Genomic DNA, 19,560 nt, shown 5'->3' with positions numbered 1-19,560 from the left:
ATTGACACTGGCTGCTAAAAATTGGAAAAAAACTGCATTCGCCACTGACATTCCTCACAAAATACAGCACAAGAGGAGACGACTCATCTGACATACCTGTGTCAACTTTGAAAGAACAGTCTCACTCCCCAGCTTTTTCCCCGCATAGGCTCAAGTAAAGATCCAATTCCTTTTGAAAGTTACTATTAAATCTGCTTCCCTCATCCTTTTAGATATTGCATTCCAGATCATAGCAGGTGACCGCATTAAAAAAAATTCTCATCTCTCCCCTGGCTTTTTTGCCAATAATTTGAAATCTGGTTACCGACCCTTCTGATCTTTTTCAGAAAGTGACACATTACTTTGAAGCATGTCCAGTGATATTCTATCAATAATGGAGTAATTAAATGACAAAAGGGTAGTTTGGGAATTGTCGACAACCAGAATTTTAAAAACCCCATAAACCAACTGCTCACACAGATAACAAGAGAATAAAATGATCAATCTAGGAATAGGTTTATTTGCAACATATGAAGAAGATCACAGCATCTAAAAAAAAAAAATCAACAGTTCAGTGTCCAATTAGCTTGTTGAATTACTGAGCTTTCTCTAGGGTTTGTGCAGGACTACAAATAAAGAAAAATCATCTGTTCTTAAAACAATAATTCACCAAACCACAACAGGACAAGTGCAAAAGCTGGAACATCTGGTTCATCTAAATTAAGTAATTTCAGAACTATCAAATGAAAACAAAACTCTATTGCCAAATTCAAAATACTTGGAAGAGGATAGATTTAGTCAAGAATAATAGTGATGGTGAATAAATTCATAGCACTTCACCAAGTGATAGTTTTAGAAATACTCCCCAGCTGTATGGCTATTTTTATTCAATATTCATTTTTGTGGATGAGATTTTAATTTTAGGTTCCTGTCATCGGGTATATATTAAAGATCATTATTCAAAGATCTGGTACTCCCAATGCCATAGCCAATGTTCTTGCCTGAACTAATACCAGTAGAAACAGACTAATTTCATTGCCCTTTATGGACATGTTGTTACATGCAAAACAGCAGCTATGTTTACATGAATAACAATAGTGACTGTAATTCAAACTAACTTATTGCATCGTAACATAATTTAGCAATAAATAAATAATTGTTGCTTTGTTTATTTAAATGCTGCGGCAGACATATATAAAAGGAACAAAAGTCTACATAACTTTGGTTGTTCCTGAAGTCTTTTGCAGAGCTCTGATTGCAAAAGGATTCAGAGAAATGTCAAGAAGGAAACCACAGATTTCCCACAGCCTAAAGATTGGTCTAATCCTGGTTTAGCAAGTGGTTATTAGGTCTGTATTTTATCTTTGACAGGGTTTTAGGCAATGATACGATCTGGACGAAAGTTCCACAGGCCGAAGTGATGTTTAAATCTTTAGTTACAAGAGCCTGAATGTATTTTTAAATATTACAAAGCAACAGCTGCCTATGTACAATTTTTAATGTTGGAAAACATCCCAAGACACTCCACAAAGACATAATCATATAAAAATGGAATAACAAGGGCCCACAAGTGTGACACTTGAGCGCACGAGAACATGACAATGCAGTTGCAGCAGCTCTTGCAGCTGAAATGTTGCTTTATAATGCTCCTGCAAAGCATGTAGATACACAGGACTGGATATTCATCCTAGCAGGTAGCGATACTAGGGAAATTTCCCAGCTCCGCGTGCCTGCCTCAGGAGAAAGTGCCTGCAAAACTGGGATTTGTATTCTGGGGGAGGGCTGGTGCTAACGGGAGTCAGGCCCGCTGCCATTGGAAACAGTTCAGAGACAACCACAAGACTGCGTGGTGGGCTGATTAAAAGGCACACGCACCTTGGTGCACTGGGACTTTGTCCCAGTTGTTTTATTTAATATTTGGCCCTCTACCCCAGGACACCCTGGTCCACTCCTCCATCACCCCCTACTCCTCAAACCTATGGCACCTCCCCATGCCCTCGCAAAAGATGCAACACCTGCCCCTTCACTTCCTCTCTCCTCACCGTCCAAGGGCCCAAACACTCCTTTCAAGTGAAGCAGAATTTCACTTGCATTTCCCCCAACTTAGTCTACTGCATTCGTTGCTCCCAATGCGGTCTCCTCTACATTGAAGAGACCAAACGTAATTGGGCGACCGCTTTGCAGAACACCTGCAGTCTGTCCGCAAGAATGACCCAAACCTTCCTGTCGCTTGCCATTTTAACACTCCACCCTGCTCTCTTGCCCACATGTCTGTCCTTGGCTTGCTGCATTGTTCCAGTGAAGCCCAACGCAAACTGGAGGAACAGCACCTCATCTTCTGACTAGGCACTTTACAGCCTTCTGGACTGAATATTGAATTCAACAACTTTAGATCTTGAACTCCCTCCTCCATCCCCAACCCCTTTCTGTTTCTTCCCCCTTCCTTTTGTTTTTTCCAATAATTTATATAGATTTTTCTTTTCCCACCTATTTCCATTATTTTTAAATCTTATATGCCTTGCTAGCCTTTCCACCCCACCCCCACTAGAGCTGTGCCTTGAGTGCCCTACCATCCATTCTTAAATAGTACATTCGTTTAGATAATATCACCACCTTCAATGCCTCTGTGTTCTTTTGTTCTTTTGTCTGGGACATCTTTTGATTATCTGCTCCTATCACTGCTTGCTTGTTCCTACAACCACACCACGCCCCCCCCCACTTCTCTCCCCCCACCCAACACCCCCCACCCCCCCAACCTTAAACCAGTTTATATTTCACCCCTCTCCTTAGATTCACTCAGTTCTGTTGAAGGGTCATAAGGACTCAAAACGTCAACTCTTTTCTTCTCCGCCGATGCTGCCAGACCTGCTGAGTTTTTCCAAGCACTTGATACCTCTTCATCTTGTGCAAATAAACATTGTGAAATCAGAAAAATAGACCAAAGAAAAAGAGCTATCGATCAAGCAATTTTCCCTTGTGTACAGCTGTTTCCACAGATTAATGGATATCTTGGCTCTCAGCCACACTTCATTATGCATTCTTGGCTCTGCATTAAGATTTTCCAAACACCTCCTTAATAATAGATTCTAGCATTTTCCCTATGACAGATGTTAGGCTAACTAGCCTGTAGCTTTCTGTCTCCCTTTTTTCTTGAACAGAGGAGTTACATTTGCTATTTTCCAATCTGATGGGACCTTTGCAGAATCTAGAGAATTTTGGAAAATTACAACCAATGCATCAGTTATATCCGTAGCCATTTCTTTTAAGACACAAGGATGAAGTCCATCAGAACCTGGGGACTTGTCAGACTTTAGTTCTAATAGTTTTCTCAGTGCCCTTTCCCTGGGGACTGTAAATGTTTTTAGTTCCTCACCCGCTTTCACCTCCTGATTTACAAGTATTTCTGGGATATTATTTGTGAGTTCTACAGTGAAGACAGAGACAAAATATCTGTTCAATGCTTGCCTTATTTCTCACTATTAGTTCCCCATTCTCACTCTCTAGAGGATCAACGGTCCCTTTAGTTATTCCTTTCCTTGTTAAATACTTGTTGAAACTCTTACTGTTTGTTTTTATTTCTAGATGGCTTTCTCTCATACTCTAATTTCTCCCTCCTTATTAATTTTTTAGTCATTCTTTGCTGGTTTTTAAATTCTGTCCAATCTTCTGACCTACCACTAATCTTTGTAGAATTGTACACTTTTTCTTTCAATTTGATACTATCTTTAATTTACTTCGTTAGCCATAGATGGTGCATCCTTCTTCTAGAGTGTTTCTTTCCCACTGAAATGTATCTTTGCTGAATATGTGAAATATCTCCTTAAATGGCTGCCACTGCATCTCTACTCTTTAATCCTTTAACCTAAGTTAACAGTTCACAATAGCCAGCTCTGCCTTTATATCCTTGTAATTGCCTTATTTAAGTTTAAAACACTTAGAATCACTCTCTTCACCCTCAAACTGAACGTGAAATTCAATCATGTTATGACTGCTTCTACCTAGAGGCTCCTTCACTACAAGGTCATTAGTTAGCCCTGTCTCATTGCACACTACCAGGTCTAGAAAGGGCTGCTCTCAGGTTGGCTCTAGAAAGTGTTGCCCTAAGAAATTGTCCCAAAGACACTCTACGAACTCATCTTCCAGGCTATCTTTGCCAATTTGATTCATCCAATCTATGTAGATTAAAATCACCTATGATTATTGCAGTTTCTTTCTTACACGCCCCGGTTATTTCTTCCTGTATACTCCATCCTGCAATGTAGTTAGTTAGGGGCCTATAAACTACTCTCATAAGACACTTCTTACCTTCGCTATTTATTATCTCTACCCAAACCGATTCTACGTCTTGATCTTTAGAACTATGCTCATCTCTCACTGTTGTACTAATGTCATCCTTAATTAACAGAGCTACCCCACCACCTTTTTCTAGCTTCCTGTCCTTCCAGAATGACAAGTAGTACCCTTGAACATTCAGGTCCGAGTTCTGGTCACCTTGTAGCCACGTCGCTGTAATGGCTACCAGGTCACACATATTTATTTCTATTTGTTATGAATTCATCCATTTTGTTACGAATGCCACATACATTCAGATACAAAAGCTTTAGTTCTGTCTTTTTACTAGCTTTGGCAACTCTGGCCTTATCTGCTGGCACACTCTTAAGTTTGTACATTCTGTCCCTTCCTACCATACTTTCATTATTGTTACTCTTATTGCTACCTTGTTCTATTGCCTTGGCCTTTCCTTTTAATCCATCACATCTTCCCTCACATGATGCCTCCTCTTCCTAACTAGTTTAAAGTCCCCTTTACTGCCCTAGTTTTACAACTTGCAAGAATAGTAGTTCCAGCACGGTTTGGTGAAGACCGTCCCAATGATACAGTTCCCACTTTCCCCAGTGGTGGTGTCAGTGCCCCATGAATCAAAATCCCTTCTTCCCACACCAATCTTTGAGCCATACATTCAACTCCCCAATCTTATTGTAGAGTAAATAAGATTACGAGAAGCTTAGGTAATATTATCTTTGATGTTCCTTCTTTTTAAATTTAGCCTCTAGCTGCTCATATTCCCTGAGCAGAACCTCTTTCCTAGTTATATCTATGTCATTGGTACCTACATGGAATATGACAACTGGATTCTCCACCCTCCCAATGCAAGTTCCTCTCCAGCCCCAAGCAGATGTCCCAAATCCTGGCAGCAGGCAGGCAACACAGCTGTCTGGACTCTCGCTCTTGGCTGCAGAGAACTGTGATCTATCCCCCTGACTATACTGTCCCCTACTACCACTACATTCATATTTACCACTCCTGCTTGAATGGCTTCCTATACCATGATGCCATGGTCAGTTCACTCATCCACCCCGCAGCCACTGCTCTCATCCATACAAGCTGAAAGAACCACAGATCTGTTGGAGGATTACAATGGCTAAGGCTCCTGCACTCCTTCCTTCTGCCAGTTACCATCAGTGGTGCATTCTCCATGGCAACACTACTTGCTAACCAATCAGCACTCTCTTCACATACAGTATAAATTGTTGTTTTCCTCCTTATATTGGTATTCTTGCAAGTCTCCTGATGATTGCAAAGACAAAAAGCTTAGACATATCTCTTATTTCAGCAATACTCAATTTATTAGGAGTTCTTTGAAGAAGTAACATATGCTATGGATAAAGGGGAACCGGTGGATGTACTGTATTTAGACTTCCAGAAGGCATTTGATAAGGTCCCACATCAAAGGTTATTGATGAAAATAAAAGCTCAAGGTGTAGGGGGTAACATATTGGTATGGATAGAAGATTGGCTAGCTAACAGGAAGCAGAGGGTAGGCATAAATGGGTATTTTTCTGGTTGGCAAGATGTAACTAGTGATGTGCCACAGGGATCAGTGCTGGCGCTTCAACTTTTAATGATTTATATAAATGGCTTGGGTGAAGGGACAAAAGGCATATCTGCTAAATTTGCTGATGACACAAAGAGAGGTAGGATACTAAGGTGTGAAGAGGACACAAGGAGGTTACAAAGGGATATAGATTAGGTTAAGTGAGTTGGCAAAGACCTGGCAAATGGAGTATAATGTGGGAAAGTGTGAAATTATCCATTTTGGAAAGAAAAATAAATTTTTTAAAAAGCACATTGTCTAAATGGTGAGAGATTGCAGAGCTCTGAAGTGCAGAGGGATCTAGGGGTCCTAGTGCTTGAATCACAAGAGGCTAGTATGCAGGTGCAGCAAGTAATTAAGAGAGCTAATAGAATGTTATCACTTATTGTGAGAGGAATTGAATACAAAAGTAGGGAGGTTATACTTCAATTATACAGGGCAATGGTGAGCTCACATCTGGAGTATAGTGTACAGTATTGGTCTCCATATTTAAGGAAACATGTAAATGCATTGGAAGCAGTTCAGAGAGGGTTTACTAGGCTAAAACCAGGGTTGTCTTATGAGGAAAGGTTGGACAGACTAAGCTTGTATCTGCTGTAGTTTAGAAGAGTAAGGGGTGAATTAATTGAAACATATAAGATCTTGAGGAGTCCTGACAGGGTTGATGTGGAGAGGATGTTTCCTCTTGTGGGAGAATCAAGTACTAAGGGTCACTGTTTAAAAATAAGGAATCATCCATTTAGGACAGAGATGAGGAGATTTTTTTTCTCTCAGAGGGTTAAGTGTCTTTGGAAACTCTGTTCCTCAAAACGCAGCGGAAGCAGAATCTTTTAATATTTTTAAGGCAGAGGTAGATAGATTCTTGATAAGCAAAGGGGTGAAAGGTTATCGAAGATAAGCGAGAATGTGGAGTTGAGGTTACAATCAGATCAACCATGATCTTATTGAATGGTGGAGTAGGCCTGAAGGACCGAGTGGCCTACTCCTGCTCCTAATTCATATGTTCGTATGGTTGCTGTGGATCACATATGTGTCCACAAGCTCCACCATACTACAGCTGCAACATATCACCTGCCCTGCCATCCTTATTCTGTTTAAATTAACTAATTAATTATTTCTCTAACTTTTAAATTTTACTTAATGCCTCTCCTCACCACCACTTACTGTATTAATTTAAACCTTAGTAACACAATAAACCATTACCACTTAAAAAACAGGCTTCTCACTTCCCTTCTATTAGTATCTCTTAATTAATTATAAAGTAACTACTTAAGGGTTATTTAAAAATTTACATTTTTCTAATTTCCAGCTCTTTACATACACACCATAAGTGCAGTTACTTGCCAACCAATCAGCTTACAGCTTTCCTGTGATGTCACTGTTCACTTTTTTGCTCAAGGTGTGCCTGAAGAAACAGCTTACCAAGATTTCTCGAAATTTAAGTTCCTCTGTAGGCTATTTTAGTGCATGGGTTAATGTATCTGTTGAAAATTCTTGTGTGAGCCATTTTATCAAATTTGTTACCTAAATTTGAAACCCTCATAGGTGCTGTACACCCAGCGGGACAGTATATTTATTGAGCACTTCTAGGGTTGCCAACTCTGGCTGGGCATAGTCCAGGAGATGTTAGCAGAATTGAAGTCACGGAAAGTCAGTGGCGTGGCGCAAGCAGGTTCTAAGAGAGAGGAAAACACACTGAGGCCTCTATTTATCCCACTGCAAAAACCCACTTTATACCAGCTAAAACTTGCTGAATAAATTCTCATCAATATGTACAATAGTTTCATTTTTTTAAAAAACCAACTAGGACAAAAATCAGTGCTCCTTTTATCCCAAGTCTTAGCAGGATATGCAATTTTTCTCCCAGCAACCCAGTGTTCACTCCTTTTACCTCCTCGTCTGGAGTCCCTCCTGCTCAGCGGCAAAAAACAGGCAACGACATTCATGAGTACAGTACATGTGTGTAATCTGCATCAGTACAGGTTCACATTTTATGTCGTTATGCTGCCAAGTATGCAATCAGGCTAACATTTTACAATGAACGATGAGCTTTGCTGTATGATTTATTGGGCATACTAATTTATGTGTTTAAAATATCATTTTAAATTCTCCCGGATTTCTTTCAATAGCCACGGGAGATTTATGTTTATTCCAGTAGACTCTCAGCCATTCTGGGAGGGTGGGAAGCCTTAAGCATCTCTGTGACTCCTGGGTGTCTATAACTCCGCTACAAGGACACCTGCAAGCAAGAAATGAAGATGGCAGATATTGACGCTGACAAATGGGAGACAGTCGCTGTGACCTCTGGAGGCTGACTGTTTGGAAGAGCATTGGATGAGGCAGGCAGAAACAGAAAGCTCAGCTGGACGAGAAGAGAGCCGAGAGAATACAGAGGCCAGCGAATACTGCACCTTCTTAGCCTACTGTCTTCCTCTGCAGCAAATGTGGCAGAGACTACCATGCCAGAGTGGGGCTCCTGAGCCACACTAGATGTTTAACACGGAGTTGACCACCATGGCACAAACCGTCATCTTACAAGACAGAAAGCTGCCACAGACCTCTATGACTGGAAAGAGTTTGCATAAGTTATTCCCTCAAAATTAGTGACACTCTCGGAGAGAAGGTGGCTGATCTAAGTCTGATGAAAGAAGAATAGGCTGCTGATGTGAGAAGAGAACGAACAGAGGGCAAGCATATACAATAAGTAGAAAGTAGAGGGAGGAGATGTAATAGGAAGCAAAGAGATGCCAATATATGGAGGGAGAGGGCACTTTTTTGTAGTCAAATCTGAGACATCGGAAGCAAAATGTACTAAGTGAACAAAGGAAATAAAAAAGGAAGAATTATCAAATTCATGAAGGATGACAATGAGAGATCATCAGAAAAACAATGAGAGATCATCAGAAAAGAAAAAGAAATAACAAGGCAATTAAAGGTAAACAGCTAAAGGGAAAGAGTACAAAGCATGCTGCCAGCTTAAAATAAATGATCACCCATAGCAGAAAAGGAAAATGTAAAAAAAGAGATGGCTACTGGAATAAAAACAATATCTTTAAGGCAGGAGTAGATAGATTCTTGGTAAGCAAGGGGGTGATAGGTTATCGGGGGTAGGTGGGATGCAGATATCAGGTTACCATCGGATCAGCCATGATGTTATTAAATGGCAGAGAAGCTTGAGGGACTGAATGGCCTACTTCTGTTCCTTGTTCATATGGCTTGTTTATAGCAGATGAAGGGTGTCATTACAAAGAAATGCAGGTTTTTCCCAAACTTTACTCTCAAGTCTCTCAAATTAACCCAGGTCCAGGTCAAAAATGGTAACATTGTCACTTATACTGTTTTATCAAAATGTTTTTACTGCAACCTCCCTGTTTATATTTCTGAAAGAGACCACTAATTAGTTGCAAATTATGGACAGTTTATGCCTACCATCTATTGAATTGAGATAACAAAGCTCATTTCACAAATCATTCAAAGTCATTAGAGAAAAAGCTTTTAACCATTCATTCTGAGCTAGACTTGAAACTTGAGCTTAACAGGTGGTATCCTAATATAAAATGGGCTGCATTTTCCCGTAGACTTCTGGACCCTTAAGTCAGAACCAAATTATACAATCATAGAAGGTTTACAGCACGGAAAGAGGTCACGTGTCCTTTCATGGACTGCAGCGGTTCAAGAAGGCAGCTCACCACCACCTTCCCAAGGGCAATTAGGGATGGGCAATAAATGCTGCCTCAGCCAGCGAAGCCCACATCCCGTGAATGAATATAATAAAAAAAATCATATCTGTGCTGGCTGAAAAATGGGTCACCTAGCCTAATCCTACTTTCCAGCATTTGGTCCACAGCCCTGCAGGTTACACACGTGAGGTGCATATCCAGACACCTTTTAAATTAGTTGAAGACCTTTACTACCCTTTCAGGCAGTGAGTTCCAGACCCCTGCTACCCTCTGGGTGAAAAAAAAATTTCCTCATCTCCCCTCCAATCTTTCTACCAATCACTCTAAATCTATGCCCCCTAATCACTGACCTCTCTGCGAAGGTAAATAGGCCCTTCCCATCCAGGCCCCTCACAACTTTATACATCTCAATCAAATCTCCCCTCATCCTTCTCTGTTCCAAGGAGAAGAATCCCAATCTTTCCTCATAGTTGCATTTTTCCAGTCCTGGCAACACCCTCGTAAATCTCTTCTGTACCTTCTCTAATGTAATTACATCCTTTCTTAATTACATCTATTTCTGAGGTGATCAGACTGCACAGAGTACTCAAATTTAGGCCTAAGTAATGATTTATACAGTTCCAGCAGAGCCTCCCTGCTCTTATATTCTATACCTTGGCTAATGAAGAAAAGGATTCCATATCGACCTGCCCTGCTACCTTCAGGGGTCTGTGGACATTCATTCCGAGGTCCCTCACTTCCTATACACCTCTCGGTATTATCCCACTAATTGCGTATTCCTTTGCCTTGTTTGATCCACCCCCCTCAATGCATCACATCACACTTCTCCGAATTGAATTCCATTTGCCACTTCTCTGCCCACCTGACTAGTACGTTGGTAACTTCAAATTTCTTGAACAAGCCCCCTACATTTACGTCCAAATATTCCATACCACAAAAACCAGGGGACCTAGGACTGAACCCTGCGGAACACCACTGGAAACAGCCTACCAGCCACAAAAACACCCGTCAACAATTACCCTTTGTTTCCTGCCACTGTGCCAGTTTTGTATCTAGTTTGCTATATTTCCTTGGAGCCAAAGGGCTTTTATTTTTTTATCCAGCCTAACATGTGGAACTTTGTCAAAAGCCTTGCTAAAACACATGTAGACCATATCAACTGCACTACCCTCATCAATCGACCTTGTTACTTCCTCAAAAAATTCAATAAGTTAGTCAGACACAATCTGTCCTTAACAAATCCATGCTGACTATCCTTGCTTAATCTGTGCCTTTCTAAGTGACAGTTTATCCTTTCTCTCACATCCTCGAATGACAGTCCTGAGCTCGTACGTAGCTGCAAATAGCAGCAGTAAGAATGGCGTGCAATCTTCTGGGAAATGACCTAATTGACTGCCTCTGTCCTGCCATGGGTGGGCTCTCAATGCTCTGCAGCCTTGGCAGCCCCACTGGGAAAGGGAATGCTGCTGAGACAGGTTGTGAAACACAACCTCAACACCGGTAGGCCACATGGAATGGAAGGGAAACCCCTACAGAGGAATTGCTTGGACCTTGAGTGTGGCCCCATCATTGGGCCATGGAGCTTTCGGCTCTGATGGCCCCTGCCACAATAAGGCTGCCTTCATTGACCTCCATGTGTGGCAGGTGGTCATTCTCCTAGCAGGAAAATGATGATGAGGCCACAAAATTGCCCCTAATTGGGGCCTTATCCAGTTTAATTGGCTGCTTGCCTTCACAGAGCCATTCTGAGTTGGCTCCCCCCATTTTCCCAATCCTCCTCAATCCACCTCCAGGCCCCACCATCCTGGGGCAGTGTAAAAGCTACCATTTTACCACCCTGCGGGGAGGCAGCGACATAGTGGTATTATCACTGGACTAGTATTCCAGAGACCCAGGGTAATGCTCTGGGGACCCGGGTTCAAGTCCCATCACAGCAGATGGTGAAATTTGCATTCAATAAAAATCTGGAATTAAAAGTCAGATGATGACCATGAAACCATTGCCGGTTCTTGTAAAAATCCATCTAGTTCACTAATGTCCTTTAGGAAAGGAAATCTGCCATCCTTACTTGGTTTGGCCTACATATGACTCCAGACCAACAGCAATGTGGTTGACTCTTAAAATACCCTCTGAGAAAGGGCAATTGCGGATGGGGAATAAATGCTGGCCTAGCCAGCAACGCCTACATCCCACAAACAAATTAAAAAAAAACCTTTTGACTGTGTATTCTCAGAGATTTTGTTCTGATCAGGTAAGAACAACATGCTTTTTCACACCTCAAAGTAACTGAACATATGTTCCTTCACTGACCAGTGAGAGACAAGAAAGAAGGAAATGTGATTGGGAAGTGGCAAATGCAATTCAACCTGGAGAAGCGTTACTGCGTTTACTATTCTCAAATGCCTGGACACAATGAAGGTTAGCTACTGACTTAATGATCACTAATTTGGAATGTACGTTTTTCAAAAGAGGTTGCAAGAGCTTCAGGCTTTTGAAGCTGTGGGTAGTGGAGTAGAGCGTCAATATTCTACTCTGTAAAGCAGTGTGAGATGAATTGATGTCAATGACTCCCCACATGTGAGGGGAAAGTTGGGGTGGGGGGAGGGAGGTGGAAGAAAGAAAATTGCAGCAATTACTATGCACAACAAAACTGCAAACACATTAGAGCAGCTCTTCCCCCAGGATGAGTTTCTGATCTGTTCCTAAGTGGGGCCACAGTGAGAAACCACTGAGTGAAGGACAGGTGCTTCTCCACAGGAAAGAAAGGAAAATAGGCAGACCTGTCACCTTGAGTCACACTTGTACACCCCCTGCTGGCAGGTGACAGAGGAGAAGTGGTGAAGACCTAGGAACAAATTCTCATCTTGCCCTCCCATTCAGGAAATGTGCATTATGTAGGTGAAAGCCCACAAAGAGAAAAGAGGTTTAAGATCAAATAAAAAAAAAGCATGTAGCCCACAATAGAGGAAAATAACTTATGCGGAGTTCTGACTTTCCAAACTCCTTTTGTAAACTGTGACAGCATAGAACGAACACCCACCTGGTTCCTTTATACTGACACTAGGAAAGCTGCTGCATGTACTCTGATCAAACTGGGCTTCAGTCCAGATTCTACCAGAATACCCAAATAGTCGAGAATCACAAGGATCCTACACAGCACGGGATCCTGTCCATGATCTTGGCACCAGATGGCAAACCTTTTCCACTTACTGTTACAAACAGACTGTGTGGAAGATTTCCTTGCAGCTATGATGATCTCTATCACTTCCTTTCATAAGCCCTGGGCTTTTTAACCATTCCTGTTCAACAGCCAAGCCAGCAGCTGGAGGCTGAATGTTTCACGGTGCCAGACTCTCAGAGAGAAGCTCTTGCCTGTTGGGAAGGTAAAATGATTCTCTCTTTATGAAGGAGACCAGATGAGAATTATGGCTGTCAGAGTCACATGGGGCAGGGCTCTGTCTATATAGGAATCAGTCCTTATCCTGTTCCTCTTGATATCTTTGAAGAATTAGTGGAATCAGGGATAATGTTGGAAGAGGATGTAGCTGAGTCATCTGAAAACTGTTTGACTAATAATTCTGAAATAAAATCTGTGTCTTAAAATGTGTATTTTTACTGCTTTTGAAAAGAGTCATCTACCTAATCCACCTGAGCCATTCATTTAATGAAGTACTCTGATAAGAATTCAAAATTGTGACTGTGACAACACTGCTGAAATTGATACAGGACTGAAAGCATTGCTGGCTAATTGCATCATAAAATCAAGTCGATAAAGCTGGCCTGTCAGCTTACCTGAGCTCATTTTTCTAGAATATCAACCACATCATCTCGCAATACTGTATCCAGCTGCTTCTGAATTGAGTCCAATGTTATGGCCTCAACTACGCTTGCTGACAACCCACTCCAGGTTTTGATCTCTATTTAAGGAAACACTTCTGTTGCTTGTCTTAAACATGCCCTTTCACAGTTCTGGTGCTATGTCCTCATGCCCTACTTGTGTACCTAGAGATTACCGGTAGATCTGAAATCTTTGTTCCTGGTTTTAAATCTCTATTATCATTAAATAATAGGGGTTCATAAACACCCATTGAGATATGTCTTTTGAGGCTGAATAACACTAATTATCTAATAATTTTTCATCGTTCATCACTTTGGTACTAGGCTATTTCTCTGTGCACTGCTTCTGAAGCCAGGATGAACCACTTATGTTGCATTAGTCAGAACTATACTCAGTACTCCAGCTGCAGCCTGATAAGGGCAATATGCAACTGCATCACAACCTTTAGGGACTTGAACTCAACTGATTTGGCAATGTAACCCAGCATCCTATTTGTTTTACTACTTCACGCTGTTTGGATATCATGTGTGGCAAACAAACTAATATCCCTAGGTCGCTTTCAACTCGATCCTTAGTAAAAAGTAATCCACCCAAACTACATGTGCTTGTTATTTTTACTCTGAAGTTGTCTGGATTGATCTACAACTGATCAGGCCAGCTGCACACCTCATTGATCTCCCTTTGTAAAATTTTTGGCTGCCTCCTCTGAGCTTGTGTCATCTGCGATTTCACTGCTTTGCACTGAAACTGCAAATCTAGGTCACTCATACATACCAGGAGCAAGACAGATCTCAACACTAATCTGTAGGTGGGACACATCAGTTAATACTTCCTCATTTTGACCTTGCTCTCTCTCACTGTAGCTAATTACTATTTCACATCCATGTCTTATTCTCAATACCACTGAACTTAGTTTGTGAAGTCTGTCAAATGCTCCACACTTATCACAGGCTCTCTGAAAATTAGGGTTTGGGGAGCAGAGATATGGATCATAGAAATGGCCGGGTGGGTTGGATAGCGGCTGGGGAAGAGACAGATTGTGGGGATGGGAGTGGTGTTTACTGGGTAGCTTGTTGGACCTGGAGGTAACATTCCTGCTCCTCTTGACCAAAAGCAGTGCTTATGGATTCAGCCCCTCTTACCTCCTTTAAGCTGACAAGTTATCTGTGGCCCAAGAAACCAGTCACCTGGGTTAAAAACAGATTAACTATTAAAATAAAGGCATGCAGCTTTATTAAAATATTTAAACGACCCACCCACTTTCTGCGAGCAGTTGGGTTGCCCACCCCTCATCCAGACTGTTAAAATCAGGGGGCAGATTCGAGGCGGGTTGGGTCCCTTCAGATTTTTTGCATTTTAACATCTGACACGACCATGACCAATCCTTATATGAAGTTCAGCCTGTTAACTCTGTTTCTCTCTCCACAGATGCTGCCTGACCTTCTGAATATTTTCAGTACTCTCTGTTTTTATTTCAGATGATGCAGGTCCCAGGTTGCATCATGTCTTTCTGTGCTTTAATTTTATCTGATGCTGTGGCGTCCAGAAATTTACCCACTACTAACTAGTCTATAGTTATCTGAATAATCCCTTTCTCTCTTTTTCAACAGAGGTGTCACATTGGCATCCCTCCAGTCACAGACACAACTGCCATATCCAAGGTTATTTGAAAGATTACATTCGGTCTCTGCTATTTTTCGGTTGACTCACTTAGCATTCTAAGCTTCATGTCATCAGGACCCAGTACATTTCTGCATTTTGACTTCCATCATTTTTTTGTGGTACTATTTCCTTAGCTTTGATTATCGTATCTAATTGGGCCACATCCTTTGTGCCACTTACTGTGAAAACCAAGGCAAAGTGTTCATTTCGTATCTCTGCCATTCCTCCAAAATATAATATTTTTGATTTCATCTCTAATCAGCCATGCCCCTTAACTATCTAATAATATTGACTTTCCTTCTATATTTTTATACTTTTATTTGTTTTCCTTTATTATTAGCTGTATATCTCTTGCACACCTTTTTTAAGGCTCATTTTATTTGACCACTTCCATCTAGATGGACAAGGGCAGCAGATGGATGGGAACACCATCACCTGGAAGTTCCCCTCCAACTCACTTACCATCCTGGCTTGGAAATATATTGCAGTTCCTTCACTGTCACTGGGTCAAAATCCTGGAACTCCCTTCCTAACAGCACTGTGGGTGTACCTGCACCACATGGAACTGCAGCGGTTCAAGGCAGCAGCTCAACACCACCTTCTCAAGGGCAATTAGGGATGGGGCAATAAGTGCTGGCCCAGCCAGCGAAGCCCACATCCCATGAATGAATAAAAAAAAGAAACTTCTCTACCCACCCCAAGACATACAGCTTTTGCTGCAGCCTGGTAGCTTTTTTTGGGAATATATTGAGCCTGTACCTTAAGGATTTTCTGCTTGAATTATGGTCTTCACCTCCATATTTTCCTGATGAAATTGCTGGTCTTGGTGTTCTTGTGCACGGTCTGGACCTTTCACCATCCTTCTAGTTTAAATAATTCTCATTAGTAATGTCTGTCTTATTTAGGCAAAATCCTCCACCCTTTATCCGGAAAAGAATCCCAAGTATTCATCAATTCCATTTTGTTTCATATGCACCTAACTATTGGCCAACTCCTTCAGTTTTTCAGTTAACTCCAATTTTTTGTCCAGGATTGTAGGAACACCTAGAACACTCTCTCTCCTTAATGTTAATTTGCCTATTACTATATTTCTGCCTTTAAGGGTCCTAAACTAGGTTCTTTTTAATATTGTTTACTCTAAATAGATGACTATGATCAAACAGAATCACAGAATTTTTAATGGCATGGAGGCCGTTCGGCCCATTGTGTCTGCATAGGCTTGAACCTGCTTCCCTCCTACCTCCCATCTGAACCTGTACCTGCTTCCCTCCTATCTCCCATCTATTCCAGTATGGGGAGCACTGACTGCAAATTGCTCATCAGTTGGTAGCATTCTTGCCTCGAAGTCAGAATTTTGTGAATTCAAGTTCTACTCTAGGGTTTGAACACAAAAATCAAGGTTGACACAGTATTGCACTGTTAGTGGTACTGTCTTTTGGATGAGACATTAAACCAATGCCCTGTCTGCCTTCTCAGATGGATATAAAAGATCCCATGGTACTATTGCACTGAAGAGCAGGGGAGATATCCCTGTGTCTTGGCCAATACTTACCCCCCAATCAACATCACTGAAATGGATTATCGGATCATTATCACTCTGCTGTTGGTGGAAGTTTGCTGTGTGCAAATTGGCTGACACATTTCCTACATTACAATAGTGACTATACTTCAAAAGTGCTGTAGAGCATTTTGAGATGGCATGCGGCTATTAAAAGTGCTGTATAAATGCAAGTCCTTCTTCTTTCTTACTTCCTTTGTGATTTAGATGATTAGGGACTCTCCCAGACAATATATCTTCCACTTAGCATTTTCATTCTGACATCTTTAGCAGGTCCCATAGGTGTATGGAAACTCAGAAAATCTTTGGCTGATGGAGGAAACATGGCAAATTTATCTCTATGATCTTAATAGACTTCTGGGACAAGGACATCTAATAATACTGTGCTGAACGGAAACATATTGAAATCTCATGATTTTGTTCATTAGGCCAGATTCAAGCTTTTGAAAGCCAAGGTCAATTTTGACCAGAAAGTACAAGCCAATTTAGAGGAATTCTTCACACCGTTCAGCAATCAGCATTAACATTCATTAAGAGATGAAAGAAACAGTTTTTTTTTACAAGACCCGCAAAATATTGCTTTTGATGCTTAGAATCATTTACTAATAATGCTCCTCAAATGGCTCAATAGGGAAATAGGTAATGTTAAACAACTGAACATCATTGATGATGCAGAACCTGGGTTTTTATCACATTCCTGAGATAATGATGGCCAAACTCATTTGATGCAGAAAAAGCATACTTAATTGCTTTCTTGTGTTTGGAGATGAATTTTCTTCCACTTTTCCTGATCTCAGTTATTATCCGATGACTTCCCCCACTACCCAATTTAAGAGAAGTTATGTCTGTAGGCATTGACTGAGGAAAGAATTGTATCTGCTGTGATGCCTCCAAAGACGAATTGCCAGCTGATAAGCTGTCGTAATCTGTGCATTAAGAATCACCACTTAAGTGAGGTACCATAGGGTAGCAGGTACTTAATGACCCGCATCCCAAAATCTGCAACCTTCATGGGAAGAAGAGAGAAAAGAGAATGTGGAGAAAACAACTTAAGAAGTACAAAACAGTGGGCGCATCTTTGTTTTAATAGTGGCTTCAGAGTAGAGAACATAACATTTGCAGCTACACAAAACTTGTATTTGGCCTTTCTGGTTGTTTGAAGAAGTTTTGCTTCATGTCTTCATTGTTTCTTTTGCCAGTTATCTTAAACCTATGGCCTCTTGTTCTTGATCCTTCAACCAATGGGAACTGTTTTTCCCTATCTACTCTGTCCAGACCTCTCATGTATATCTCTATCAAATCTCCTCTCAACTTTCTATTCTCCAAGGAAAATATTCCCAACTTCTCCAATCTGTCGACATGAAGTTTCTCATCCATGGAACAATTTTCATGATTTTTTTTGCATGCTCTCTAATGCCTTCACATCTTTCCTAAAGTGTGGCACCCAGAACGGGACACAATACTCCAGTTGAGGCTGAACCAGTGTTCTATACAATTTTAACATGAAATTTAATACAGAGAAGCCCATTCCACCAACTTTTCTATGCCCTTTTACATTATCCTCCTCGCTGTTTACAATTCTTCCAAGTTTCGTATCATCCTTGCTTTTATACTCCATTCCCCTATTAATAAAGCCTAGGATGCTGTATGCTTTATTAACCACTCTCTCAACCTGTCCTGTGCCTTCAATGACTTATACACAAAGGTCCCCCTGCTCCTGTACCCCTTTTAAAATTGTACCTTTTATTTTATATTGTCTCTCCGCATTCTTCTTACCAAAATTAATCACTTCACACTTCACTGTGTTAAATTTCATCTGCCATTTGCCCACCAATTCCACCAACCTTTCTATGGCCTTTTACATTATCCTCTTCGCTGTTCACAATTCTTCCAAGTTTCATTTCATCCACAAATTTTGAAACTGTGCCCTGTTCACGAAGGTCTAGGTCACTAACATACATCAGGAAGGTCAGGGAACTCCATTACAAACCTTCCTTCAGTCTGAAAAATCATTACTCTCTGTTTCCCGTCACTCAGCCAATTTCGTATCCATGTTGCTACTGTCCCTTTTATTCCATGAGTTATAACTTTGCTCACAAGAATGTTGTGCGGCACTTTATCGAATGCCTTTTGAAAGTCCATGTAAAGCACTTCAATGGCATTTCCCTCATCAACCCTCTCCGTTATCAAAAAAACTCCAAGTTAGTTAAACCTACCGGTCTTGTTCTGGATGACAGTCTACTATTGTTAAACAGTAAAAATTCATTGTTAATATTGGTGAATACAAATTTTTTTTTGTTCTTCCAGTAGTATTATTCAACTGCTTTGCAATGGCAGAACCTTAGGCCATCAAACTCTGGAACCACAATCTTTATTGTGTGTACATTGAAAGATATTACTTGCAAGTCAGTAGACATGAAATCATAGAAGACAAAATAACAAACACATTGTTATTACAAACGAATTATGGATGTGCAGCATATCTGCTACAGAAAACAATTTCTAGGCATCTTAAGTTTTGATTGTTGAGATCAGAATAATCACATTCCACAAAACAGTGCTGAAATAGTTAGAAATTACTTTTCTTTATCGCAATAATTATAAACTCAGCATCTGGGATAATGTCAGAAATGGATCCTACCTGTTTTTTTCTGTAATCTTTTGCAGCTTTTGGTTTAAAGTATTACACTCTGCTTTCAATTTGTTTATGAGTGTATTCTGGGAACTAAGCAGTACCTCCAGTTCATTAACTAGAATAAAAGCAGAAGAGTTTATATTACATTAGTCTAATAAGGGAAATTAGACTTTCCATCTGAAATTTGTCTCTCATTTCTCAATCCTGCTACCTCTTGAGGGTGTGACAATCTGAAGTAAAATAAGTGAGATAAATCTGTTCCAGATAATGCATATGTTTTCCATTTGAAACACCAATGGTAATCCATTCATTTTGGACTTATGATCTGGCTTC

The 19,560-nt window shown here is 40.8% G+C and overlaps 1 protein-coding gene across 5 annotated transcripts in view; it reads right to left on the bottom strand.

Annotated features, from left to right (window-relative positions):
- Positions 1–19,560, bottom strand: part of sdccag8 (SHH signaling and ciliogenesis regulator sdccag8) — a 414,295-nt gene that overhangs the window by 120,060 nt on the left and 274,675 nt on the right. For 4 of the 5 annotated variants that reach the window (XR_005945612.1, XR_005945613.1, XM_041209153.1 and 1 more), the window contains one exon: positions 19,234–19,342. The exons of the other annotated variant lie outside the window; for it this stretch is intronic. Coding sequence is in view for 2 of the 4 variants with exons in the window: in XM_041209153.1 (XP_041065087.1) it covers positions 19,234–19,342 (109 nt within the window). In the remaining 2 variants the exon portion in view is untranslated. The remainder of the gene's footprint in view (positions 1–19,233; positions 19,343–19,560) is intronic. 5 annotated transcript variants of the gene reach the window in all.

The sequence above is a fragment of the Carcharodon carcharias genome, chromosome 2 (genome assembly GCF_017639515.1).
Source record: "Carcharodon carcharias isolate sCarCar2 chromosome 2, sCarCar2.pri, whole genome shotgun sequence".
NCBI lineage: Eukaryota > Metazoa > Chordata > Chondrichthyes > Lamniformes > Lamnidae > Carcharodon > Carcharodon carcharias.
This window is presented reverse-complemented; position numbering and strand designations above follow the sequence as displayed.